This window comes from Tubulanus polymorphus, chromosome 4 (genome assembly GCF_964204645.1).
Source record: "Tubulanus polymorphus chromosome 4, tnTubPoly1.2, whole genome shotgun sequence".
Lineage (NCBI taxonomy): Eukaryota > Metazoa > Nemertea > Palaeonemertea > Tubulaniformes > Tubulanidae > Tubulanus > Tubulanus polymorphus.
Window position 1 is genome coordinate 26,168,944 of NC_134028.1, and position 25,810 is coordinate 26,194,753.

At 38.0% G+C, this 25,810-nt stretch overlaps 5 protein-coding genes across 7 annotated transcripts in view; 3 read left to right on the forward strand and 2 right to left on the reverse strand.

Moving 5' to 3' along the window:
- Positions 1–3,493, forward strand: part of LOC141903515 (neuromedin-K receptor-like) — a 47,720-nt gene extending 44,227 nt beyond the window's left edge. Inside the window, exons 4-5 of one of the 2 annotated variants that reach the window (XM_074791639.1) lie at positions 1,867–1,946; positions 2,060–3,493. In XM_074791639.1, coding sequence (XP_074647740.1) covers positions 1,867–1,946; positions 2,060–2,210 — 231 coding nt within the window. In that variant the 3' untranslated portion in view covers positions 2,211–3,493. Of the gene's footprint in view, positions 1–1,866; positions 1,947–2,003 lie in introns of both variants that reach the window. The other variant, XM_074791640.1, reaches the window with a different exon arrangement.
- Positions 3,494–7,913: 4,420 nt separating this feature from the next.
- On the reverse strand, positions 7,914–14,746 carry LOC141903603 (poly(ADP-ribose) glycohydrolase-like). 2 transcript variants are annotated; one of them, XM_074791793.1, is made up of 20 exons: positions 14,602–14,746; positions 13,860–14,107; positions 13,697–13,763; positions 13,510–13,556; positions 13,310–13,400; positions 13,136–13,214; positions 12,950–13,048; positions 12,749–12,868; positions 12,401–12,484; positions 11,995–12,069; positions 11,695–11,787; positions 11,386–11,546; positions 11,052–11,143; positions 10,837–10,973; positions 10,215–10,362; positions 9,978–10,056; positions 9,775–9,883; positions 8,979–9,084; positions 8,757–8,885; positions 7,914–8,471 (listed from the first exon to the last, which is right to left on the reverse strand). In XM_074791793.1, the coding sequence occupies exons 2-20, from the start codon at positions 14,104–14,106 to the stop codon at positions 8,290–8,292; spliced, it is 2,145 nt and encodes a 714-aa protein (XP_074647894.1). In that variant the 5' UTR covers position 14,107; positions 14,602–14,746; the 3' UTR covers positions 7,914–8,289. The 2 variants fall into 2 exon arrangements, with proteins under 2 accessions (XP_074647894.1, XP_074647895.1); XM_074791794.1 differs by lacking the exon at positions 14,602–14,746 and adding an exon at positions 14,210–14,526.
- Positions 14,747–15,001: 255 nt separating this feature from the next.
- LOC141903600 (small ribosomal subunit protein eS24-like) lies at positions 15,002–16,926 on the forward strand. Its single transcript, XM_074791789.1, has 4 exons — positions 15,002–15,046; positions 15,291–15,359; positions 15,733–15,942; positions 16,742–16,926. Exons 1-4 carry the CDS (start codon positions 15,044–15,046, stop codon positions 16,859–16,861), a joined length of 402 nt encoding a protein of 133 aa, XP_074647890.1. The 5' UTR covers positions 15,002–15,043; the 3' UTR covers positions 16,862–16,926.
- A 398-nt stretch (positions 16,927–17,324) lies between these two features.
- LOC141904054 (tyrosine--tRNA ligase, mitochondrial-like) lies at positions 17,325–21,742 on the forward strand. Its single transcript, XM_074792503.1, has 13 exons — positions 17,325–17,354; positions 17,616–17,729; positions 17,914–18,064; positions 18,386–18,561; positions 18,662–18,763; positions 19,055–19,169; positions 19,371–19,452; positions 19,547–19,656; positions 19,910–20,008; positions 20,105–20,171; positions 20,375–20,563; positions 21,034–21,159; positions 21,654–21,742. Exons 1-13 carry the CDS (start codon positions 17,335–17,337, stop codon positions 21,695–21,697), a joined length of 1,395 nt encoding a protein of 464 aa, XP_074648604.1. The 5' UTR covers positions 17,325–17,334; the 3' UTR covers positions 21,698–21,742.
- A 233-nt stretch (positions 21,743–21,975) lies between these two features.
- LOC141903713 (ubiquitin-conjugating enzyme E2 S-like) lies at positions 21,976–25,756 on the reverse strand. Its single transcript, XM_074791958.1, has 5 exons — positions 25,644–25,756; positions 24,754–24,898; positions 24,038–24,228; positions 23,804–23,940; positions 21,976–23,189 (listed from the first exon to the last, which is right to left on the reverse strand). The coding sequence occupies exons 1-5, from the start codon at positions 25,650–25,652 to the stop codon at positions 23,030–23,032; spliced, it is 642 nt and encodes a 213-aa protein (XP_074648059.1). The 5' UTR covers positions 25,653–25,756; the 3' UTR covers positions 21,976–23,029.
- Positions 25,757–25,810: the final 54 nt, after the last annotated feature.

The following is a 25,810-nucleotide window of genomic DNA, read 5'->3' on the forward strand; positions in this document are numbered from 1 at the left end:
AAACAGACTCCTGATGACGTTACATTACGTACATCACGTTCTTAGATCAAAGTACACCCCAGACTGTGTAGTCTGCGGTAGCCATATGACGGTAGAATTAATTAGTTTTACTTCATCAACTAATCAAGAAGCAGACAACTACATCAAATACACGTGCACCTGTTCCATACGACGCGCGCACCTGTTTCATCCGACTACGCTGTTATATGGGATGAATTAATCCTTAAAATCAGCGCAATATTAATCAATATATGATAATCTTTAATTTGAGATGTAATCCGTGAATTAAATCGCATTAATATATCGACTTCGATAGAGTTCAAACCGTGGTCATCAGTCCCTCGAGACTGATCAATGAAAAATGATTTGCTTTTCATTTAGAACGAAATTATGAGATATCCTTTGCATCTCAAATCGGTTGCCAATAATATATCATTCTAGGATTTTCGTTTCGCTTAATTACGAAATTATAAGATTTCTTTCTTTAATCTTATTTTCATCTTTCAATGACTTCAGATCGGTTTCCACAGTCGTTCGACTATCAATGATTACGAATGAATATTTAATGAAATATCTCATACGAAACTCAGATGATGAAGTGATTCTTAGGTCATTCTGTAAGTTGTAATAGCGGGGTCGCTTCCAGTTCGAGTAGGTTACATCGAAAAATGAATTGCCCCAATTTATCATTTCATTTGACTACGTCCAGATGGTAGTACTGTGAACGAAATAATGAGAATGTAGGAGACACCAAAATGGGAGAGAGAGAATGAATTATGGAACTAAACATGGTTTTATAGGTACTGATATGATGTTGGACTGTCCGGCTAAGGTGAAGTACCGTATACGGACTGCTCAGTGTACTGTGAAATTGAATATGAGTTATTATTATGAAATGAGTATCATAAAATACTGTTGCACGAAGAGAATTACATATCTATAAGGTGAACGGCCATCAAATCACTAATTAGATATCACGATGAAGAGTTCCCATGTATTATGTATGGATTCGACACCACCACTCGTGTTCAATAATATTCCCCTAAACCTTATGTATGTAATTATCATCATTAATTTAATACCGAACTGTCGCAAATAGGTATAGATAGATAGAATCGTGATTACAAGAGATTATTGAAATCATGTACGTATTAGTGAAATATAAAGCTATTATCATTGCGTCAGTCAGCTCGAGTGGAATTAGAAGTAAATAAATCATGATGAGTTTCGTCTAAAATATATATTTCAGTACAAAATGAACGCCGAATTTCACAATTTTTGTAATGTTATTTTGATACGTCAATATTGATGACGTAGTGGCTCGCAGAACCATAGTATTTATCAATATATAACAACGTTATTGTAACGGTTTTAAATAAAGGCATCAAATATGGACGTGAAAATCAGAACTCTAGTTTTACAGGTCCATGAGCCAAACCACCACAACATGAAATATATGACTGAAGGAGTGCTAGTTACTGATGTTAATGGTTTAATTAGTGAGCGAAAGTAAGACTTCTTCCGTTGACGCGCACGACGGAAATTTAAGCAAGATATTTACAACTCGGGGGCCATTTTTAAAGATTAAGTTAACGATCAAAAGACTTATCTAACCTTTTGGTTGAAGTTTGTCGGTTAACTGTTATGGTATCTATCCAATGGTTAACTGTTGAAAAATTGATTATATGTATATCTAATCAATGCTGTCTACATAGCAATAGGGAAACGCAAGTACCATAATGACAGTAGGAACCTATCCACTTCTACAATTTACGATCATATTTTCCGATGACATAAAACATTCCCGTTATTTCTACCCATTCATATTTCACGCATCTGTAGATGATATTTTTCCTTTCGTTGTAGGAGAACTACAAGCGCGGTTTTCGAGCTCTGTTTACGAAATGTCTGTGTTGTCCGTGCGTCAAACCGGAAGAACCATACCAGTACAACTATAGATCGAGCGTGCGTTTAGACTAAATGTTTTACTACTGTCGTTTTAGGAAAAATACAAGCGAGCGTTCTGTGCTATTCTTTGTGTGCAAAGACCGTGCGGTAGCTCCGAAAAAGAAGTCGGCGACTCGGATGAGAGTCGTAAATCTACCTCCAGCGAAATGGCGGCCAACCGGATCGTTATTGGCACCAATAGTTCTCGGTTTAAAAGATACCAACGCGTTCAGTATGTCGATGACGATTCAAGTTTTATGTAAATGTGGTAGGCTTATCAAAGACCCGTTTCGGCAAGATGGCTGCCTCCAGAATAACCAGTCTCGTTACGTATCTACGTTCAAGTCGATCGATGACGTCGTTGAGGGCGATTCGTGGAGGCAGCCATATTGGGAGGTTCTATAAATGTTGTCTACCAACCAATGTTTGTATATATCAGCACCAAATATTCACGACGATTTATTACGGAGAGGATTGAGAATGTTCGTGTTTTGTGTTTTACCTGAAAATTCGTTCTCAAGTTCATCTTGAGTCGGAGATTTGAATGTTCGATCACGAGTGGAATTGAGCGCGCGCGCATTCTTACAGCCCCAAACAGCGATTGAGACGCTGGTGTTTTTCGGTGTTCCAACGCTAAGGTTTGATCCCGTGTTCCGCTATTAAACCTTTGTTAACCCAACCGATTTTGTGACGTAAACGTAGTGAGGCTTTCGAGAAAAGTGTGTATAACCTTCGTTTGTTTTTGTATAAATCATTGAAAACGCTTTATGTAATTACAACGGAAATTGTTGAGAATTTGAAGAATATAGATTTGCCCGTATATTGTATGTAAACAAGAATTGTTCAAATATTACTATGTACAAATACTATATTGTTTGTTAACTATAAAGATATTTTCAAAAATGTCCTTTTCAGACAAACTTCGTGTGTTAGTGACGAAATACGATTCGAAAGATTAACCCTCTCCCCGTGTGTCTAGTTCAACAGTTTTGAGTTAGAGATCACAATGAGTAAGAATTAGTTCATTTTCAAATTATTTGACTTCGGTTAGATTCTAACTGACAACTGTTGAACTTTATACAAAAGACGCATGAGTGAAACTACTATTCATGATGAGAAAATACACCCTTTATAACTGTTTAAATTCTGGTTTGTAAAAAATGAATGTCCCAGCGAGAGCAATTCCCGCATCTACGATTGTGAAAATACAAGTTGTTATATGGATAAGCCGGAGCTTGTTCCGCAGTATTCTGAGGCGGATCTGCGTACATAACTCACTGCGTCGTTTTCAATCATGAAACGATATAACGAGTCAAATTTTCATTTGTAACACTGTCAAACTGGGTCCTGATGACGTACAAAGTGACTCTCCTACAAGTCTGAAAGTTATATACCCCAAATATCCGAGGTTTGGAGTTGTTTCATCTGCTTTTGTCAGTGTGTGTATTAACCGTACTTTCTCGATATCAAAGTGAATATTTTTTCAGCCACATCACACATTACTGTGTAAAGATCAGTCACACGCTGTTGTCAATAATTTTGTTAATAAACCATTGATAAAATCTGCTGAAATCGCTGAATATTGTTTTCATTTTTTTTTGCAAAGCGGTGAATGCTGAATGGACCTCAGTTGTGATGACTCCAGCAGTGCGTGCAGAGTTGGGTACTCGAGAGGATGAATGTAATGTTTTGACGACCAGTCACCACACCTGTCTGGTCACCAGTCACCACACCTGTCTGGTCACCAGTCACCACACCTGTCTGGTCACCAGTCACCACACCTGTCTGGTCACCAGTCACCACACCTGTCTGGTCACCAGTCACCACACCTGTCTGGTCACCAGTCACCACACCTGTCTGGTCACCAGTCACCACACCTGTCTGGTCACCAGTCACCACACCTGTCTGGTCACCAGTCACCACACCTGCACTGACCAGATAAACTACCAAACTTCGTCAATCGCTGCAGTACGCTGTTCTGCCCTTTCCGGGAACATTTTTTTTCAAATGCTTCGCCCACACACAAAACCGTCCCATCAACCTTTAAAATAAAAGAGGGCATATATTTATGAGTCGTGGCAGATAAATCTTAACAAAAATCCCACCCAGGTGTCCCCAAACTTAGTTTAATGCCTGGAAATTGCACCAAAGAGGAGTGAATTTTCTAGATGATTTTTCCCGATTGACGTGAATGCTTGTCCGCCCTTTTGTTAAAAGTTGTGCTACCCTCCTTGTTTCTGGTTCGAGCAAGGGAGTTCGTGCTTAGGGGGTTCGAGGCGACGAAACCGAGTAAATATAGCTACCCTATCAACTAAATATTTCTGTTTTTTCAAGATGTAATTTTGACTAAATTATTTTGTTAAGATTTGTAATTTTGATTATCAGTCATACAAGTGTAGTACACACTTTGATTAAGAATAAACTATCATATATACTTAATTATCTTATGATTAAGATATTTAATTATTATGCGTGGAATTCTTTTAATCGAAACAAAAATAGGTTGAGTCGAACTTTAAGCGCATCAGTAAATACATACATTATATTGATACAATCACTATTGGATATAAATGATTTTCCTATATTATAATCCCGTAGCTCATGAATCAATGAATTCGTGAGAGAGATATTTCAGAACATCAAATCACTTTTTAAGCTCGTTACAAAATCATTAATTTCATCATCACGTTGAAACAAAACACGTCGCTGCAAATAACTAAAATCAGAATCCGATAAGATATCGTAAATCGTTTGCGTGTGTGTTAAAACAGTGGCTGATTGAAGTGCGGAGACACGAGAATGAAACATTATACCTTTCAACTGCAACGCAATTAAATATCATATTTCAGTGAAAATTACACCCTTTAAAGTTGAAAATGACTCTAAACAATATCAAACTAGCAGCGTAACTACACTTAACACGAGTATACGCATACATGTCGTGTGCGTTTATAGTTCACTCAAGCGAAGTTGAGAACGAATGCTCTTTGAATATCGATAAAACGGTTAGATTGTTTCTTGTGAAAGTTACTTTATTTTTATTAGCCCCTCGTTTGTACTATATAACAATATCCTCGGGGATACAGGCGTGCCCGAAATACATTGATGAATTTACAGACAGGTCGATAATGACTCCCTGAAATCTTTGAACATTAAGTTCACTTCGTAATTATTTCCTTCTATCTATTTGATTTGTGAGCGCACAATCTTACAGTGCGTGTTTTGGTCACGGCATCAAGGCTGTAAACAACGACATCAGTAAATTCAAATTAGACCCATAACATTATGCGATGCATTCGATAGATAAATAGTTTCACCAAATCTAACTAAATCACGAAGCAGACTTTCTAATTTTCGACTACAGAAGTCAATAAATTTCGGGGCCCGATTCCACAGTTTCCACGGATAAGTTCGACGGTCAAAAATCAGTTTATTTCCAATCTCAACAAAATCGCAACGAATCTACCAATGAATTGGGTCAATCCCTATATTAAGAATTTTATGAATTTTGTCAATTTCATAATTTTTGAGCCAGATCGAGAACAGTGGAACTGAAGTAACGCGTGGAGGCGTCAGTCTGAACTGTACACGCAGTACGTAGAAGGTACGGGAAGGTCGGTGAATAGAGGTTCACTTCTAAGAGCTAACTGTTCAGGCGATGAAATAGAAAAAACATATCGCCACGGGTAAGATGAAAGACAATGTAAGATCTAAAGAGAATGGACGACGTGATCAACGCGCAGTGAAAAGCTCACATCAAACACGGTGTAATTTAACCAGTCGTTTACGGAGACACGTTACTCACTGTACGATCGGGCATTACTGTTATTTCTATGACGTGTATATTTGTCGAACCACGCTCTTCCTGAGCCGCAAATCCTGATCGCAAAACTCGACACCAAATCATTCGCCCGCTTTTATGAAAACGTAAAAGGACACACACATAGCTAAAAATCTGTTCTCTTTAAACAAGATATTATTTCATAGGATTGTCTTTTGTTTTCGCCCGGGTGAAATTGTACGCCCTATGTAAGTTGGATGAAACAAAGCTGCCTTCATCCGGTAATAAGATGACAGATCCGTTCGTTGGATCATGATACAAAGTCCACTAATGGAAAAGACGCGGTGATGTGTAACCCTGCACCCCTCAGATTATCGTGACTCTAAGCACGATAGAGTTTAAACCCGTACTTTGAGTAGGTCAATAGTAACCCGTCACATATCGTTGATTTTCTGTATTACATTACATTATTCTATATATGAAGTTACATATTGTGAATAAAGTCAGATCGTGTTCGGATTCCATCGTTGCGCTCCTTCCTTGTGGTGTCGACGATCACACATGGGCGAACTTCGGTTTTCGTATCTAGTCGACAAGTGGTCCGAACTAATAACTAGGTCCGAAATAAAGCAACAGTATTCAGAACTTCACCCGAGACATGTTTAATTGAAAAATGACGTCAAACATTTTTCAGCACAATATCAAAAACTTATCGTCCACACTTGACACTACATTAGTTATAGTCCGGGATGGGTCGAGGATAGTTCGCTGTGGATTAGGATTCGTCGAAGATATTTCTATAAAATAGCTAATTACGTAAGAAGGCTAAAATGGAATGATCCATTGCGGTTGGGCGAATTTGCGTGACTTGTCTTTTCAAGACGAAAGACGGCTGGTATAATCGTGTTAGAAATGTTTCAGTTGATTCTCCGAGAATATTTTCACCGAGCTACGCGTGTGTTAAAGTCGGAATAGATTCGCGCATTAAAATTCCATTAAAACGACTGAGACTTCCTGATTTTTAGTTAGTCTGTGACAAGCCATGCTAAGTATGGCCGATGGCACTTTCCAACTATCGCGCGCGGTATGCAATAGAATATCTCATCGAATGTCTGTCTGTTTTTTGATGATGATGGATTCACACTTTTCCTGTGTTCGTAATTAGAATATCAAATGTGTCCTGTCTGAGCGTCTCTGTCCTTTTGAATAAGTCTAATTCAATGAATGCTTATTGGGTGGATTCTATTCTTTGATTGTTCGTTACGGATGCGCTCATCGTGTTGTAAAGGTGCACGGAATGTCAAACTTTACCCGCGAATACGATTGAGTATTTTACAATATGTAGTTGGTCGCTTGCTCTCCGTGGAGAAAAATCCCCGGTTCCCTATATCAAGATTCGCTAACCGAAGTTTTGAAGTAGTTTTGAGTGCAATTGTACATTCGTGACTCAAGTCGAAAGGAAGTATTGAATCATAAGACGTAGTAGTTGAAGGTTAGCTGTAGAACCAAAATGAGCTTTGACTGGTCTTAAGTTGTCATACTGGTTATAGAACCAACTAAAATGTGCTTAGATTAGTCTTTTTAAGTAGTGCCTGAGATAAAAAAAAATTGGTTTCGACTGTTGTTAGGTTGGTTATAGAACCGAGCTTAGACTGGCCTTTTATTACTTGTAAAACGATAAGTATTGACTGTTGGTTCCTGGGGAAATGAGCAGCAAGATGAAAGCTGAAACCGAAAACCAATAACAGACATCACTGCAGAAGGTAGATATAATCGCTATCAGATTCAGAATTCCGGTTCCGGTGCGGATGAGATTAGATGGTAATTAATGATAGTTCGTGCGCTACTTTCATCACCAAATGAGGAAACATTAAATATAACGATTTGTATAATTAATGGCACCGTCTCAAGAGAAACACGGCCCACTCTGACTCCAGTTACAGTCACCGCGATTCTTAAATGTCTCCTCTATATAGTTCCGTTGGATAGCGCGTCATCTGGGCATTCAATGTGACAAGGGACAAACGAACGCCCACCATTTTTTCCGGAAAAAATATTTTTCAAACATATTCCTTGAATCTTGGGTCCTTGACTTCAACTCGAATCAACCGATCAATTTGAACCAGTTCCACAAAAAATAAAATCATAATTGAATAACTAATTAAAATACATATATTTACACGATTCAATCGTACACAACATAAATTAATATAATATATTACATTAATACAATCTGTTATATTACTACTGATGAGATTTATGTTGTATTTTCATTACAAAATAAGAACAGTTTCTATTCTATCGATTGGATAATTCTTTTCTTTTCAAAATGATAGAAATTAAGTACATTGAATGCACATTGACAATAATAGCGCGACACCTTATCCGAATTGAGAATCATGATAATTAAAGGCGTTCCTCAATGAATCAAATTCTCTGATTTAACCGAGTAAAGAGGAGTCGACTGTAATAAGAATTCTGCACATTATGAATGAGTAGTTCTCTAATCTATTATTAGCACAGTTTTTTTAATGAGTCCTATCTATTGATCCGTCTGTCGGTCACGGAGTATTTTCCCTCCAATCCTCGCTGCCCTGATTCGAATTCTCCTCCGATTCCTCTGAATCTAAGCCTAAAACTCCGTCGTATATATACTCGTATAGATTCTTCACAGGTTTTTCGCGGCCTTTCAGTTTTGAACAAACATTCTGATTATATTGCTGAATCTGCGCCCATAAATCACCTACAAATATCGAGAAAGGAAAAAAAAGATTATCTTAAATCATTCTTTTTTCATAAATAATAATTTTGCACGTATCGTTCTGCAGCCCGGGCCCCGCACTCTCAACTCATTCTATACTGTATCAATATCCTTCAAGGTTTTGATCGTCCATACATGATCAGGCCTTCACCCCGAAACATTACAAAATTAAAATTCTGACGACATCAGAGAGATTTCATTAGCAAAACTGATCATCCAGATCCACGCCATATAACATAATTGGATAAGATTTATTCCCGTACTGACCTACAGTGAGATCATGCTCTACTGCGAACTTATGCATTTCGTAAAGTTGAGTAGAAAATTGAGAATCGGCGAATGTGAAATACGCAACATCTCTTTTAGCTTCTGCTGCCGCCATTAACTGAATTAAACCTACAAAACAACAAATGTCAAATAGTTTTTTTGTGTTAATTTTTATACGAATCTTCCAAACATATTCTACGATTAAATAAACAGATCCGAAACCTTTCAATCGTTTATCTCCTCCGAACGCCCCGCAACCCCAGTTTCCAGTGGCTATAGCTGAGAGATGTTTAGCAGCAACTCCTGAATTCACAAATCCAGAAAACGCCTATAATAATAGAAACATAAATAATACATACAAAACATCCTGCAATCAATGCTGAGAAACAGGATCCAGTTCCACAGTTGTGAGTTAGAGTTAACTGTGAACTCAGGGTCCAGTTCCACAGTTGTGTGTTAGAGTTAACTCTGAACTCAGGATCCAGTTCCACAGTTGTGAGTTAGAATTAACTGTGAACTCAGGATCCAGTTCCACAGTTGTGAGTTAGAGTTAACTCTGAACTCAGGATCCAGTTCCACAGTTGTGTGTTGGAGTTAACTCTGAACTCAGGATCCAGTTCCACAGTTGTGAGTTAGAGTTGAATCTGAACTCAGGATCCAGTTCCACAGTTGTGTGTTAGAGTTGAATCTGAACTCAGGATCCAGTTCCACAGTTGTGTGTTAGAGTTGAACTTAGTTCATTTTCAATGAGTTAACTCTGAGTCAAATCTTAACCCAAAACTGGAACTGGGTCCTGAGCATTATGTACAGAGAAACTGCGCTTGCCACAGAATCCAGACCGCCTCAAACTATCACGAGCCTCGTCAGACTAAATATTTGGAATTCTTCAACATTCTATTCATGCGATAAAGACCCATCGTCGCTACGACTGCCCCAGTCATTCAATGGTTCTGCTAGATCAGACACAAGCGCTTTTTACTGTAAAAATACGTTTTGGAATCAGAATCGATGTTGCTACCTTGGTAAGTTCTCTATTAACATAGCTAGGACGGAACTGCTGACTGAACTGTCGAACAACTAAAGCATCGATCGCCAAAACATCGGTACATCTTCTCTTCCAACTGTCTCTGCAATAACGACATCAAAAACCAAGATCTTCAATCCGTACAGTTTAAAGATGCAATGGTTTCTCGAAAATACAAACGCTCTTTTTGTTCTCACCTCGGGGTGGAGTCTACGTAATTACCATCCCAGATAAATGAATCTGAATATCCTTTATAATTACTGAATCTCTCACAACCTGTAATCAGTTTCAGAAAATCACTGTAATCAATGGGTAATCCCTACGAGAACTCATCATTATTGTGATTAGCTAGAACTTGCCTAGAACTAACCTAGAACTAGAACCTAGAACCTAGAACATCTAGAAACTCATCTAAAATTCATCTAGAAACTCACCTGTCATGAGAAGTACTTCATTGGCTAGTAACGCTTCGGTGAATAATCGCGAAACAATCATCTCAGGACAGATCATAAATCTGATTTCCTCTTGCACTAATCCCTGTCGTAGCACACCTCCTCCTATAAACCTGTTCGCAAAATCTGCCTGTTTAAATTAGAAACAAAACACTTCCTCATTTGACTAGTATAGGCCCAGCAGATTGTCTGATGGGTGCAGGAATCAGACAGAAGATTGTCTGAGAAGTGCAGGGTACAGACAGCAGATTGTCTGAGGGGTGCAGGATACAGAGAGCAGATTGTCTGAGGGGTGCAGGGCACAGAGAGCAGATTGTCTGAGGGGTGCAGGATACAGACAGCAGATTGTCTGAGGGGTGCAGGGCACAGAGAGCAGATTGTCTGAGGGGTGCAGGGCACAGACAGCAGATTGTCTGAGGGGTGCAGGGTACAAACAGCAGATTGTCTGAGGGGTGCAGGATACAGACAGCAGATTGTCTGAGGGGTGCAGGGTACAGACAGCAGATTGTCTGAGGGGTGCAGGATACAGACAGCAGATTGTCTGAGAGGGTGCAGGGTACAGGCAGCAGATTGTCTGAGAGGTGCAGGATACGTTATAACTGACCTGTAATAATCCATGACCATCGTCTTCTATAGTACCACTAGCCGATACGTATAATCTGTGTAGTTTAGCTGTGCTGCTGTTCCACTGAGGAGAATTCTTCAATATCCGTCTCGTAAATGTAACATTTCCAGTCGGCACTAAAAATATAGTTAGAAATTTCAACCTTAAACGTGGCATAAGATAGAATGGCGACCAGTACAAAAACTACTACTTACTGTTTGATACAACTCTTTTGAAATAGTGAAAAATACATTTCAATTTCTCGATGGTTCTCGTAGAAGGTCCATTTCTGCCAGCTTGAAATAATCTAAAAGCACAAACAAGTATAACCTATGTTTTCAAAAACAACTGAAATTCATTCACAATAAAGATAACCCTGCTCAGTCTGGATCATCTGGGACCGATGAAATTGAACAGGTTTATGAAAATTACAAAAATATTCAAAATCCAGTTCCACAGTTCTCTCAGTTAAGTTTGAGACTCTTCAATCAAATCAGTTCCATTGATCCTGATTAAGCACCGGGCCTTAACAAGTTTTCAAATAATTACCCGGTGAAATTGATGTCGGGAAAGTTGGAATATTCTGATTGTTTTTGTTTACTGTTTCGACGAGGGAATGTACAGAAGAAAGCGTTCGCTAATAAACAGGCGATCTGCTGTTGACTGAACGTTATACTGTGAGATGAACCAGCTCGTAATAACGGAATTCCCTACAATCAAAGTTACACGAAGAAACATGTGTATTTTTGCTACAATATAAACAATACCCACTTCATTACCACGATGTATGCCGTGTCAATACTAAATAAATTACCCCTAAATAGATTCATCATTCCAGATACTCAAAGATGTTTTTACCTGTGTACAAAGTTCGGGAAGTTTTAAAGTCAATGCCATCATACCGGGAAGAACGTTTTCAAATATCTCTTTAGATTCAATATCCGTCAGAACCTAAAAAGAGGAAAAACAATTCTTACTCAAACTGTTCAAAAATAAAAAACACCAGGAAGTTCATGTACATGAGCTTGACACGTTCACTGCTAATTTACGAGATATCTCATACATCAGGAGCCAGTTCCACAGTTGTCAACTACAAGGTAACTCGTAGTAACAATCGGGAAGGAACAAACTTGACATCAGCGAACATTGTTAACCTACCTCATTAAAGAAACTATGTAACCCTGCAAAATTCCATTTATTTTCATAACGCGTGTTGTAACTAAGAATTGATTCCTGAAATCAACAATGAGAAAGTTTTAAATCATCAACCAGACACAATTCAAACTGGACATGTACCGGGACTCAAAGTAGCAGCAGATGAATAGAGAAATTTCATATGGTCAATAGCATATCAACATTTCCAGTTTTCCAGGTTTTTTTTTAAATTTGTCAAATTCTGTCAATATCTTCTGAGATTTTCTAGATTTTTCTGATTCCCGAGTTCTCCAGTTCAGTGGCCACCTTCAAATGCATCCATTGAGATCAAGGTAAACTTCATACAATAAATCCAGCGTCATAAAGTTAATTCAATTCATTGAATGCGAGTTAAATTTGTAATACAAACCTCTATATCATATGAAGAGGTATGTTCAGCAGTAAGTGCCTTTCTGATGACATCCCAGCGCTGTTGTAACTCCTTCTGACCGGGCTATAATAAAACAAACATCAATTCAGTGACCAGCAGACGACTGACCCCATTAAACTGACCAGCCCTTTTTGGCAGTATCCCGATATCCCAAGGGTATTAGATTTTTCATTGAGATACTAGAAATTGCAATGAAACAATCCCAACAGAATACTTCAACATTTCTATTTCAGTCATTTCCAGTGTTTTCTAGATTATAAACTAAAATCCAATGGAGGATCTTGTATCCCGAGAAGTAACTAGAATTGTATAAATCAATATACTCACCACCAGTTCGACTGGGTATAGATTCTCTTTAGAGCACGGCATACGGACATGATTAGCATCCCAAACGTCGGTGTAAACCCTCGGGTAGGGAAACGGTACATTCTTACTCGGAGAATCATACTAGAAAATATACATAGATTTCTAATGAATTCTTATACGGATTCGTGTTATGTTTGAATACATCACAGAGTTGTAAGTTACATTAGTATTAATGAGTACGGTATGGTTTGGATTAGACTTCAGCGCAGGTAATGGCAGACTACAATCCGGTATCGAATTCATCTCTTGTAGCGGAAAACCCTGAAATCAATCGGAGAAATGTTTGTCAATAAAAAACACCAGTGAGCACCTGCTCCAGAATTAACATAAGATGATTGAAACACTTACCTTTCCTGTATCTTCTCCAGCGTCAAGATTAACGTTCGCTGATGTAAATGAATCTTGAGATTCCGTCAATTCTTCTGAACTGCGTCATAAAATTACAGTAAACCGAACTGATTAAACAATTTTCACTTTTAAAATCGCTTTCCAGAGAATGAAATAGAAACATTTGTAACTTACTCAGAGAATAACGGAGCTGAATTGTCCAATGTTTGACTGCATTCTCCGTACGAGTCAGCCGAGTCTTGTTTCAGTAAGGAGGGCGCTTGATCTAATATTGAAAGAAAACTAGTCTATATAATGATGACTATCAGAGATGACTAGAGATGACTATATGATGATGACTAGAGACATATAAACCATAATGAATGATGTTATACCTTTTGATGTACTTTCAACAGCTGAACTTGATTTCCTTGTCAACGCTCTGAAAACATTTTAAGCCAAGATATTATTTTCATGAAATATCATTGTACATATTTGCAGGCCTTATAAACTACAAAATGAACAGAAAATAAAACGTAGTCTTTGAAACAATAAGGCTGGGTAGGAATATTGAATAATGACCTGTTTTCAGCGGCTGCCGCCAGTTTTTCTCTCATTTTAGGATCCATATCGTCATCCATAGTGTTTTCTGAAATAATTCTGAATTCATGTCTCCGGTTTTCCCAAAATACACAATAATAGTAGACCTATTCACAACAATAATTCAGAATTTGATAAGGTTTACCTAATGTTTGATGTTTGACATTTTCCGTTCTGACTTCCAAATGAGAATGGTTCTCAACTCTCTTGACAGTTCGACTGATGGCTGTGTTGCTGCTGGTGACAGTTCCACTGATGGCTGTGTTGCTGCTGGTGGCTGTAGATGGTTTAGTTTTATCGCTGCTTGTGTCAGTGTTCTTCGACGAAGTGGAAGAGAAGAAACTGCTAATGTCCGATTGTTTCAATCTTTTCCTCGGTGGAAGTTCACTCATTCTACAAATACATTTATACCAGTTGTTGCTCAGTCGTGGTGTAATTACAACAATGAACATAATATTGAAGCTGGGAATTTCATCATATACGGCAATCATTTACCATCGCAAAGAAGGCCATAGGCATAAGTTTGATGTCCTTGTGAAGAACGACATAAATCATTCTTTCTAAGGGTGCTTCCATAAAAATTCAAAAGTCATACGGCTACTAAATGGGATGTCTTCTTTTGTACATGGTTTTATTTAGCACTTTTAATTAACCCTGATTTTATTATTATTATGGATGGCAGCGTCAGGGCTGTTGATTCAGACTTCTCGGCTGAGAAAAAAAAGCCGCTTGATGTTTCACTAGTATTGATGTTAATCCTTTCATTTCGTCGGATGTGACATCGCCGGATTAAACTCGGGAGAAATTCTTTACTTTATTCGTCTCGTAATTCACTGAATTGAATTGGATTTATCATTATCAGCAACATAAAATAAAAAGAAACGAACCTCCTATCTGAGCAAAAACATACTCTTCTGATGTGTCTCAATAATGGTCACAATAGCGACAAGTTTATAGTCATTTCAGTCGTTTCAATCCAGTAAAATCGGCTTAAATTCAATCTTCGAATTATATTTGAGCAATAAATTGACGAATTTGTATTTATGAATATGGACTGGGATCTGGGAACAAACACCGATTTTGTCTAGATTAGATTCGAATTGGTTCGAATCCCGATATATTGAATTTATTCAGACTTTTTCAAGCTTTACCATTAATAATCTAAGCGTCACAATCATACCAAAGTAGAGCATTGTTTTAATTTCATAAGTCCGCTACTCCTAAGTTGTATGAATGTAATTAGAATAAAGTCAATAGTGAGTTAGATTTGATCCCCTGTCGAAAAACCGACATTCACCCTTTTAGCATCCATATTGGAATACCTACAAGATGGTGAGCTATATTTCCGGCTTTAAATATCGCCTTTCATCCACTATTTAGACTTTTCTTTTCATGTGGAAAATCTCTTAATAGAAACAATAATTCATAATAGTCACTTTAAGACGTTCACATGTTTCTTAATCCGGTTTTAACTCGAGTAAAATTACCCGTAAAGTTACGTGGTCCCCATCCTTCTTCGACATCACTTCCTATAATTTGATTCGTAAGATTTTAATTCGACGATGTTTTGTTTCAGGCTGAATCGACAGCGACTCTTCGCACCAGAAAGTACATGTCCAACCGCCTGCTGTCCAGGAAACAGATGGTAAATTATTTACATATTTCAAATCGTAAAATGAAGTCGAATTGATGCTGAAAGATTCAATTCAATGTCAATGATGTAAAAATATCCGATATAGGGCTATAATATAAGCAGCTCAATACAACGCAGATGACAAACTATGTAAAGCTTATCAATGGAATGCAAGATCGTATTTTTAAAATCAGCAAAGTATTGCTTGACATAGTCATAGTTAGCCACTGACATTGACAAGTCGGGGAATTTTCATTGAAATGTCTGGGAATTTTGCAAGAAAAAAAGCTATAAGTCGGGGGAAAAAGTGGCCATCCCGATTATATCATTGATTTATTTTCGGTAAATTCAGTAGATAAATGTTACATTTGATGTATATTTATAGGTGGTTGATGTGTTACATCCTGGACGATCGACCGTACCGAAAACTGAGATCCGTGAGAAACTCGCTCGCATGTATAAAACCACCCCCGACGTCGTCTTCGCGTTCGGCTTCAAGACGAAATTCGGCGGCGGACGAACAACTGGATTCGCTCTCATTTATGAAAGTTTAGATTTAGCGAAGAAGTTCGAACCGAAATACCGATTGGCGAGAGTAAGTTTGATTCATATTTCAGTGTGTGTGTACACCGCAGTACGGTGTATAAATCGGTGTTTGGCTTCGCTAGTACATTGCATCGATGTGTATTGATGTTATTAGTAATAAATAGGTTGTTATCAGTATTTTAGTGAGAAATTTGAGCAACTAACAATAGCAACAAAGACAAACAAACTCCTGGGCTGGGTTTCATAGACTTGGAATGAAAATAGTCCCTGGGAATATTTTGAAATTTGTCAGTTATAACCATGGTTTCTCATTGTAACTATGGTGGTTGTCACTCAGATTGAGGATTTACCCCCTAGGGATAACTTTGGTACTGAGTCTATGAAACCGGGCCCTGGAGTGGAATTTTTAAACAATTTCTAATTATCTCCAGCACTGTGCAGTGAAAGGGTTAAGAGAAGTTTATTTTAGTTCATTTTCAATTGAAAATGTTGTGGGTGATGTTCTATTCGCATCTGAAGTACGATCGAAAGATATCCTTTATAACGCCGCAGTTAGGACCGATGAAAAACAAAGCGTTATAACGAATTAAGCAGCATTATGTGAATGAAGAAGGAATGGTATTTCCATTGAATTTAATTGAGTTAAAATTAGCAAATTCGTTCTCTGAGAAATTATGTTGGCTTAAAAGTGAGCAGTGGATGGCATCGTTATAACGGAAATAGACTGTTGTGACGAAGTAGGAAATATCTAAGGGGTTGTAGGGTCCAGGCTTCAGGCCTGGTGTAACCTGCATGAATACAGTGAATAAATAACTCTGAATTGATTAATTATGTGATTAATATTACAGCACGGAATAGAGGTTGAGAAACCGAAGGGTTCGAGCAAACAGAGAAAGGAGTTGAAGAACCGAAGGAAGAAGGTCCGAGGTACGGCCAAGTCTAAGATCGGTTCCAGTGGCAAGAAATAATCCAACGGTTCTGAATGTTACATTTGTAAAATACGTATAAAAAATAAATACCTGAACAAGTGGAATTTTCTGTGTTGTTTCTGTTGAGAGGATTTATTTACAAGTTTAACTGCTGGACCAGAATTGTTTGAAAAGCAACCACGGATGTGTTAAGTCTAGAAGATCTTGAGGCATAACTAGAATTTATGGAAACTGCTGGTCAAATCCAACCGGACAGAATTTTCTGGGATAAGCAAAGAGGCTACCTGTAAGTGATAAGCACTAAGCAGGTCTCCTTGCCAGGGGTCCGGTATCGCTCACGAACTCGAGGAACAGCTTTAGCGTAGTGGGTTCGAATCCCTTGATGTGTGAAGATGGCCTGACTGGCAACAAAATTGAGTGACTATCGACCGTCTAGTGCTGCCGAAAATTACGGCAAAAAGTGGAACTAACGCAGAAGTCGGTCATGTGGTTTGTTCAAAATGGCGGCGCCCATGGTAAAATTAAGTCTGAGGTAAAAATTCTTTAATTGAACATAATGCCCCAAAAAAGAACTTTTTTTTTGAGAAAATACACAAAGGCTAATTCAGAAGTTTGATATCAGACTATGCCTAATTCGGTTGGAAGCATAATTTTTTTCTAACGAACAAGAAACCAAGTTTAGGTACTTGATAGGATAAAAACTTGGTTATCAAACCACTGGTTTACCGAGATAATTAGAAAGATGCTTCCTCGAATTTGATATAGTATTTTTCTATGTACTCTGTAACTGCAGGCTGTTCCCGAGTGTGGCAGGTAAATTGTTGTACTGTGCAAGATGCTACAGCTCCCGTAATATATTAACCTTATACGAGAGAGGCATACTACAATCAGTGTTTCCTGAGAATCGGTATGTAGCATAATCCTGTTATTTATTTGATTGATAGATATGTTTTTTATTTGGTGTCTGAATTTCTGAAGTCCAGCACTTAAGTGCAACATCAGTAATGAATCAGAATGAGTTATTAATTGGCAAAATAGCTTTTTGCCCCACAGAAATAAAGTAATTATTGGTGAAATATTTAAATTTCCAGCACGCCGGATATAGTGAAACATCTACGCAGTTCTTCATGTTGTGTTTACGCCGGTTTCGACCCGACCGCTGATAGTTTACATATCGGTAATTTACTGGTTCTGATTACATTAGTTCACTGTCAGAGAGCTGGGCACAGAACCATTTCATTGGTAAGTTCAAATCCTCAAAATTTCTTCCGGTAATTTTCCGTTTCCTGGCAGTCTATGTGAAAAGGGCACATTGCTCTCGAATATGAAAAGGGGCATCATCCATAAAAGATAGAAATGTGTCTAAAGATTGTGAAAAATGGTATTATTTTTCTATCAGAAGGTACAGCACCACTTCCAAAATGCCCTTTTCGTAATCATTTTGCCCTAAATATCTGCTACAACCCTCAGATCATGCCATCAGATCAATCCTTACCCTACCATCCCTATTCATAAATGAACAATCCCCTCAAACTAGTATATTTCACTGATGATGTATTACAGATCGGTGGTGCTACTGGACTGATAGGGGATCCATGCGGTCGCAAGAAAGAACGTGAATCGATCGATGAATCTCAGCTTAAGAAAAATATGAAAGGAATTCGAAAAAATATCGAAAATATTTTCACTAATCACGAATCGTTTTTATGGCAAGATAAGGATGATTTAGCAAAGAATGTGTAAGTCGAGATATCAGTTCTCAAAGATAACAGTAGAACATGCTTACCGTAAGTGATTTTTACTGTATCTAGCTTTATTTACTTTATCATTATTTTTCAGAATTTTAGATAATTCTAAATGGTACAGCGATCAAAATCTGATCGAATTCATGTCTAAAATTGGGCGACAATTTCGAATGTCGACGATGTTGCGAAAAGAAAGGTAGGTATTTCAACGCTCCATTAAAATCAGTGGTACGGTTATTTAGATTTAAGACCAGTTTAAAAACCACCTTCAGTTCTAAAGCTAAATCTAATCCAGTCACAATTGAGACCATTTTACGATGTTCGCACTTAACGCTTACTGTATGTCTACAACAATCAAGAATGGAATGTTTTGTAAATTATCCCCAACTGTTTCGGGTATTGATAAGTCAGCACTGATAGGGTTAAGTCATGACTCTTCAACTAAGCCCAGCAGATTTTGTATGATATTTATCCAATATATTTTCAGTGTTCAATCGCGGTTAAAAAGCGTAGAAGGCATGAGTTACACAGAGTTCTCATATCAAATATTCCAGGCTTATGATTGGCTGCATTTATACAACAACTATAACTGTTCAATTCAGGTATATATTTCAATGGCTTATAGCCTACTTAGATGAATTTAGTTAACCTACACAACTCTCCTCATCCAGATTTTCTAATGCTTTAAATGCCTCAGAGCAATGTCTTACACTGAATACTGCACCATAAATGGCATCAATACAATGATGATAATTCTAGTATTTTTTCTCTTCTGCGTTTAACTGATATTGAATGCATTGTAGATCGGAGGACACGATCAATTAGGAAATACAATCGCCGGTTATGAATTGATCACTTCTCTGTCGAAACAACCTCAAGTTTATGGTACATCCGACCTTTCATTCTAAGATCAAAAGAATCCTGTAAAATCTTGTTTATGCATTTATTTTTGTATGCATTTCATGTTTATTTACTGTAGGTTTAACGGTTCCTTTAGTGACGACATCGAGCGGTGAGAAGTTGGGTAAATCAGCGGGTAACGCGATCTGGCTGGACTCGCGTAAAACATCTCCTTTTAATTTCTACCAGGTGAGAGCAGCCAGTAACTCTAGATTCAAAATCATTTCTTTACCTAAATAACTGACTAGATACTACAATCAAAATAGCTTAGTTACAAGATACAGTAGACTCCGCTTGAGTCAGATCTGATCAACTAGTTTGTTTAAATATTATTGTGACACTATTTCAAAAGATTTGACTTGAGCAGAGTCTACTGTACAATCAAAATCGTTCAGTTTACCTCAGTAATGTGATTTTCATTTAAACTTTGTTTTTCTTAAAGCATTTTATCAACGTAGCAGACGCTGATGTTCTGAAATACTTGAAATTGTTCACGTTTTTACCTCAAAATGAAATCGACGACCTCATGAAGGCTCAGGGCGTAAGTTCAACCTCGCAACTCGCCTTTTTTGTGGTTTCAGTGTTGCTTGAGATTTTATCGAACAGATCGCAACAAATGAAAATTTCCTTTTCGTAGAAAAATCCCGAATCTCGAGCGGCTCAGAGAAAACTAGCTGAACAGGTCACTCTGCTGGTGCACGGAGGTATACAACAGTTTTAGATAGAGTTAAAAATACCCGCTTAATCAGTTTAGTTTGGATGATTTTGAAGTTGTAAAATTTTTATCTGCTACAGTTAATCTATGATGTATTTAAAATTTGAGGCTTAAAAAATGATACCTTGTTTCTCCTAAATAGGCCGGGATTATTTTATTGTATATTTGATCAAATAAGTCTTCATCTTTCAGAGAATGGACTGAAATTGGCGGAATTGAGCACCGATATTTTGTATAACCAATCGACTGAAGCTCTGTTCGCTTTGAGCAAAGATGAATTAAAAAAGATTTTTAACAGTTCACCGATTGTATCGATAACACTAGAACAGGGTTTAACAGTTCTGGATTTAGTAGAGCAGGCGAAATGTTTCTCGCGACCGGGTAGGTGATGATTCAATCTTACAAAACACGGCTTTAACTGAAGTTCACTTATCTCATCATAGCTAGGACAATCATTGACAATTTGTCCAAATGATGACTTATACTTAGTAAATTGAATTGGATATACAAATGAGGTTTCAAAAATGTTACAGATAATCCTTCTGTCATATGTGTTCAGTCTTATAAACCATTATGTATTATTGTATTGTGACAAGCTGTACATTATCTAGTGTTCTATTCAGACCGGTTCCAGCTTTGAATAACTGTAATCACCTTTTTATGCGGTCCTGGTCGCATTTCTGTACATTTAAATGGTCATAATACAGTCCTCTAAAATAGGACTTAATCCTTGCTATATGGTGTATAAATTGATGGTGGACTTCGGGGGAACTTCAGGGGTTATAAGCAATGTGACAATTTATACAATGACTTGAGCAAGATTGACTAAACATGAAATGGATTTGTTTCAGTCGATGCTTATCGAACTATATCAGAAGGCGGTCTCTACATAAATCACCAGAAAGTTACCGATCAAGCAGAGCTGTTGATTCCTGGACAACACATACTTCCTAGTGGAATCACGCTGATACGTATAGGTCAGTTCATCTACGATTATCTTTACTATTAGACTGAGCGTGCCAGTCTACAGCAGATTGCCTCAGATTATTATTGCCTGCAAAAGTGTTTGAAGTATAATCTGCTCCAATTCATGTGATGATGACCCGATCAGGGGCGGATCCAGGGTGTGGTCTTGGGGGTTCTTCCGATAGAGGTTGCCCTTTTCGTCAAGACATAGATCGTTAAAACCTGTGAATTTGACACTCTCATCCTCTCAGAAGAAATTGCAACCATTTGAACGTACTTCTAAAAAAATATTGAAAACCGAGGGCAAAACTCCAATAGAGGTCTTTGACGTGGCTGCTTTATCCATTCCAAGAAATGCCTTATTTTTCTCCTGGCCTTCCAATTTTCCTAGATCCGAATCTGTAGGGAAACGTTTTCTGATCTGTTTAGATCCGAGGCAAGCGCTGTCTACTGAAGTATCTATTATTCAGGATTATTCTAATAAATTCTATTTCATCTTTTTCAGGTAAAAAGAATCGATATTACGTTGTTGAATGGCTCATGTTTTGATTAGTTTATAGACTTGTGCGACAAGAATCTTGTGTTTTTATAGTCATTGTAATAAATGAAATTTAATACAAAAAGTCGCGCAAAGTTCTCAATGGTGTCTGCTAGAAAGTCTTGAAGAGTTTCAATCTTTTCTGAAGTTCGTTGTAACAAGGTTCAACTGCAGCCAGCCAGCATCCCGTCGACCAGGATACACACGATGAAAGTGCATCTCAATGAAATCTATTAAATGAGCCACAAAATATTCAACGAAGACAAAAAAACTGTAATTATAGTGGAAAACATGTATATTTTAACACGACTCGAGAGGGACTGACATCAGTCTTATTTACAATACAACGAACACAGCTCTTAAAGCTACATTTCGATTCAGAGCTGTTGCTGATGATGATGGCAATGAGACCTGTCATTTTGACGAGTCTAAATTGAATAAACTACAAACACACTTTTCAGGCATCATCCATTCACAGTAAATGATAATAGTTAACTTAAGAGCAATGAAAGATTCGAGATTAAAAAATCCAGGATCAGATTACAGGTTTGGAATTGAAATATGACTCTAGAGGAGTCAACCTTAACAAATCTAAGGAAATGGGTGCGGTATTTGGTTTTTCAGATAGTTTGGAAATTTAATCAGTCGGCTTTAGCCATGGTTTCAACAGTAACAAGAATTAAATGCCCAAATATTTTATTATATTGCCTGGTTCGTTATTTTGCCCCGGAAGGTATCCTAAATGGGGGCCAAAAAGTAGACTAACACCAACTTTACTGTATTTGTTGCGACCACTAGCTGAGGTGAACTACAGTAAAACCTTAAGTTCACCACGAACAAGAAAGTTAGCACCGAGCGCCTTATTCACGTGCACCCTATAAATTACTGGTTTTATTCTAGTCTTTAAAGAATTCATGGGATGATTTCGAATTTGAATCTTTTTTTTCTAAACCCGACAATAGATAACTTTTTTCTTGCGTTGATATATTTACCATTACTATTTCGGAATAAATTAAATAAATAACGTAAAATATATTTTGATATTTAATAGTTATTTTTATGAAGTGTGTTGTTTCCCTGTTGTATCAGAAGCTGCCATAAATCACGACCCCCAGACATACATCAACATGAGTACCGCACCAGACAATCACTGTGATTGTGTGTGACGATCACTGCGATTGTGCGATGACGTTTTCAATTTTTAAACTTTTTATCAAGATTTTCTATAATTTATTCTTTTTAATATAAAAATTGCTATAATACACCGACTGTATAAATTAAAGAGAGAATTCTTCCTTAAATATTTTGTTTCTTTTTTTTTTGCGGTTATGTTTTTTTTTTCATCATAATCTCTTCAACGTTTTTTTCTTATCTTTTTTCTTTTTTTCGATGAGTTTTTTATCGCCGGCGTGTTTCTTCGCCATCGGACCTTCGCAACATTTTTCCGTCAGCGACGACGAGGTCGAGGTTGACGCGGAGACATTATCAGGTGAATTCGATTGCCTGAAATATTTCAAATACATCTCTATCTGACATTTCATAGAACAGGTACCAGTAATTTTGAAGAGAACAGTAGACTACGCCTGTAGCTTTAGCGCTGGGCCTGACAGGATGTTACCGGTATAGACTAATACCACTAATAAATTTGTTCACATCGATAAACAGGGTCCCTTAGTACGGATGAGTCATTCCTTGATTTAAGGAGTTTTCAAGGAGAATTTCAAATTTTGAGGAATTGTCTACATCACTTTCATATCCTAATTACTGTAGACTTTTCCTAAATCGGCACTGTTTATCTCGGTAAACCATGAATTCAGAGGTTTTGTAAATAAATTACACCACTAAACCCGGTTTCTAATTCAGTAACCGCCATATTGGGCAATGAAAAGATCCTGGTCCAAACTGTACTGATTTAGCGTAATCTACAACCACAAACATTTCTAGTTGCATATTTCTCAAAATTGAAAGAGTTTCATAGGAATTTTGGGCATTATGCTCAGATTACAGGAGTTTCAAGCACATTTAAACACAGTTTCTATTTAGGAGTTGTTAAGGAATCAAGGAGTTGTAGGAACCCTGTAAACAGTAAGGACAGGAAATCATTCTATTATTCCTACCGAAGTGGTTTAGCGTGTATTTCCGTGTACATTTTCGCTCGTTGCGAATAATCGTCATATTTTTCTTGCAACAGTTTTCCGGCCTCTTCGTTCAACGCCGATTCAGGATTTGGGACGATCAACAAACATTTCACAGTCTGTAGAAATATCGAATTAAATAAAACCGACATCATAAATCTGAGTTATCAAAGTTAGGGAGAAAAACCTATAATATTTCCTCTGATCTAAACCTACCAATAATATATGCTTTATTCCCAGATCTGCCTTCCAATCTTTTTTCAAAGTGTTCACGCAAATTTCACCGTTTTTCGACACGTTTGGATGGAATATTTTTGTTACGAAAAAACCTTTCGGAGGCTCGGCGGGGAAGTTCTTCCCCAAGACTAGTTTCATACGAAAATGTCCGCCAGCATACGGGGTTCCAGCTGCAATCAAAATAAACATTCTTTCATTCTATTCATCTTGAGACAATCAATTACAGAACCACGAACTACAAACATCTGCGGGCAGGTCCAAGCTGAATAGGGGGTGCGGGGTCCAGTAGTATCCACAGCATAGGCCCTATGTAGAGCATCATAGATCAGTGGAAACAACCACTAGGCCTACCACAAGACTGAGTGAATGTTGAAGGGGATGCAGGGTCCAGGCTGATGGGCGATTCAGTGTCTGTAAGGTAGGGTGCAGAATTCGACTTGAGGTGATGCAGGGTCCAGGGCTGAGGCGGTGGTAGAGTAAAGGCTGAGGGGGGATGAAGAGTCCACGCTGAGGGGGGACCAGAGTCCAGGCTGAGGGGGGATGAAGAGTCCAGGTTGAGGGGGGATGAAGAGTAAAGGCTGAGGGGGGATGAAGAGTCCAGGCTGAGGGGGGATGAAGAGTCCAGGCTGAGGGGGGATGAAGAGTCCAGGCTGAGGCGGTGGTAGAGTCCAGGCTGAGGGGGTTCATTGACTCACCAGGTCCATCGATTGTAGCTTGAATATCAGTAATATCTTCATCATTAAACGATATTTTGATACCCTCTGGAGGATCGTTCGTCAACTCTTGTAACTCTTTCACAATTCGGCGAATTATTTGAGGTGAAAAATTTTCAACATTACTCTGAAAAATACGAAACACATAATTGCCATGAGTCGTGGCCTTGACCTCACGGGGTCATCGTGTAACGCTGGCGGTACAAAACAAAATCAAAGCTCTTCCCCAGTCACGTATAGAATTACATTTCATACGCTAGAATAAAAGATAAAAGGGATAGAGCTTTTTTTTGGTTTTGCATTCCAGACCAAGCTTTCATCATGTACAGCTCCTTAAAATACAGTTTAAAATGGACTAAAAATCAAAGTTATAGGTCAACTGCCAGTCAGTCCTCTCTGGTCCTAAGACTTCAATCAGGTATGCACTACAAAAAAAATGAATGAGCTAGGCCACCTGATGTGCTCTCAAGCAAAGTTGAAATAGACATTTGAAATTATTCTGGGGGGTCACTGAACTCCTATAACCAAAAGACGAGAGAGAGAGAGCGAGAGGGGTCATTTTCAAAATAATTGACAAATCGGAGTCCCATTACATTACTATTAGATTATATGAACGCACAGCGGTGATGTTGAATTGCTGGGGTTTGAAGGGTAGCCACACAACTGATCAAAGGCCTATTTGATGATAAGCCCCTATAGCTAATAGGTCGGGTCTGTGTGTGTGTGTGCCTGTGGTACAAAAAATCTCAAGTATGATGAGTGTATGACAGAGAATTTAAAATCGAAAGAAAGGGATTCCCCGCAGTTTTAGTCAAGTATTCCGTTAATCTGGCCGAGTTGATCGAGTCATTCCGATAGCTATCGATACTCACCGTGGACATCTCCTGTTTTGAAGCCGAAATTCCAACCAGAATAAGATGAAAAATAGAGGTTTATCGCCACGAAATTCGACTCAATCCGCGCAACAAATTCGATGGCGTCGATCGTGAATCATGGGAATCCCGACGTTTGAGCCAATCAGGGAGCGCGGTTTATTTGA

Excerpts from the sequence above, each read along its gene's own strand:
- LOC141903600 (XM_074791789.1), top strand. Across the intron at positions 15,360-15,732 it reads TGCTGTCCAGGAAACAGATG|GTGGTTGATGTGTTACATCC; the intron begins GTAAATTATTTA and ends GTATATTTATAG. Across the intron at positions 15,943-16,741 it reads CGAAATACCGATTGGCGAGA|CACGGAATAGAGGTTGAGAA; the intron begins GTAAGTTTGATT and ends TTAATATTACAG.
- LOC141904054 (XM_074792503.1), top strand. The coding sequence starts at position 17,335 with ATGGTAAAATTAAGTCTGAG. Across the intron at positions 18,562-18,661 it reads GATGATTTAGCAAAGAATGT|AATTTTAGATAATTCTAAAT; the intron begins GTAAGTCGAGAT and ends ATTATTTTTCAG. Across the intron at positions 20,564-21,033 it reads GAAATGTTTCTCGCGACCGG|TCGATGCTTATCGAACTATA; the intron begins GTAGGTGATGAT and ends GATTTGTTTCAG.
- LOC141903713 (XM_074791958.1), bottom strand. Across the intron at positions 24,229-24,753 it reads AGCTACAATCGATGGACCTG|CTGGAACCCCGTATGCTGGC; the intron begins GTGAGTCAATGA and ends TTTTGATTGCAG. Across the intron at positions 23,190-23,803 it reads ATACACGCTAAACCACTTCG|GCAATCGAATTCACCTGATA; the intron begins GTAGGAATAATA and ends GAAATATTTCAG.
- LOC141903603 (XM_074791793.1), bottom strand. The coding sequence starts at position 14,106 with ATGAGTGAACTTCCACCGAGGAAAAGATTGAAACAATCGGACATTAGC. Across the intron at positions 12,869-12,949 it reads CCGTACTCATTAATACTAAT|TATGATTCTCCGAGTAAGAA; the intron begins GTAACTTACAAC and ends TATATTTTCTAG. Across the intron at positions 8,886-8,978 it reads AGGAGATAAACGATTGAAAG|GTTTAATTCAGTTAATGGCG; the intron begins GTTTCGGATCTG and ends GTTGTTTTGTAG.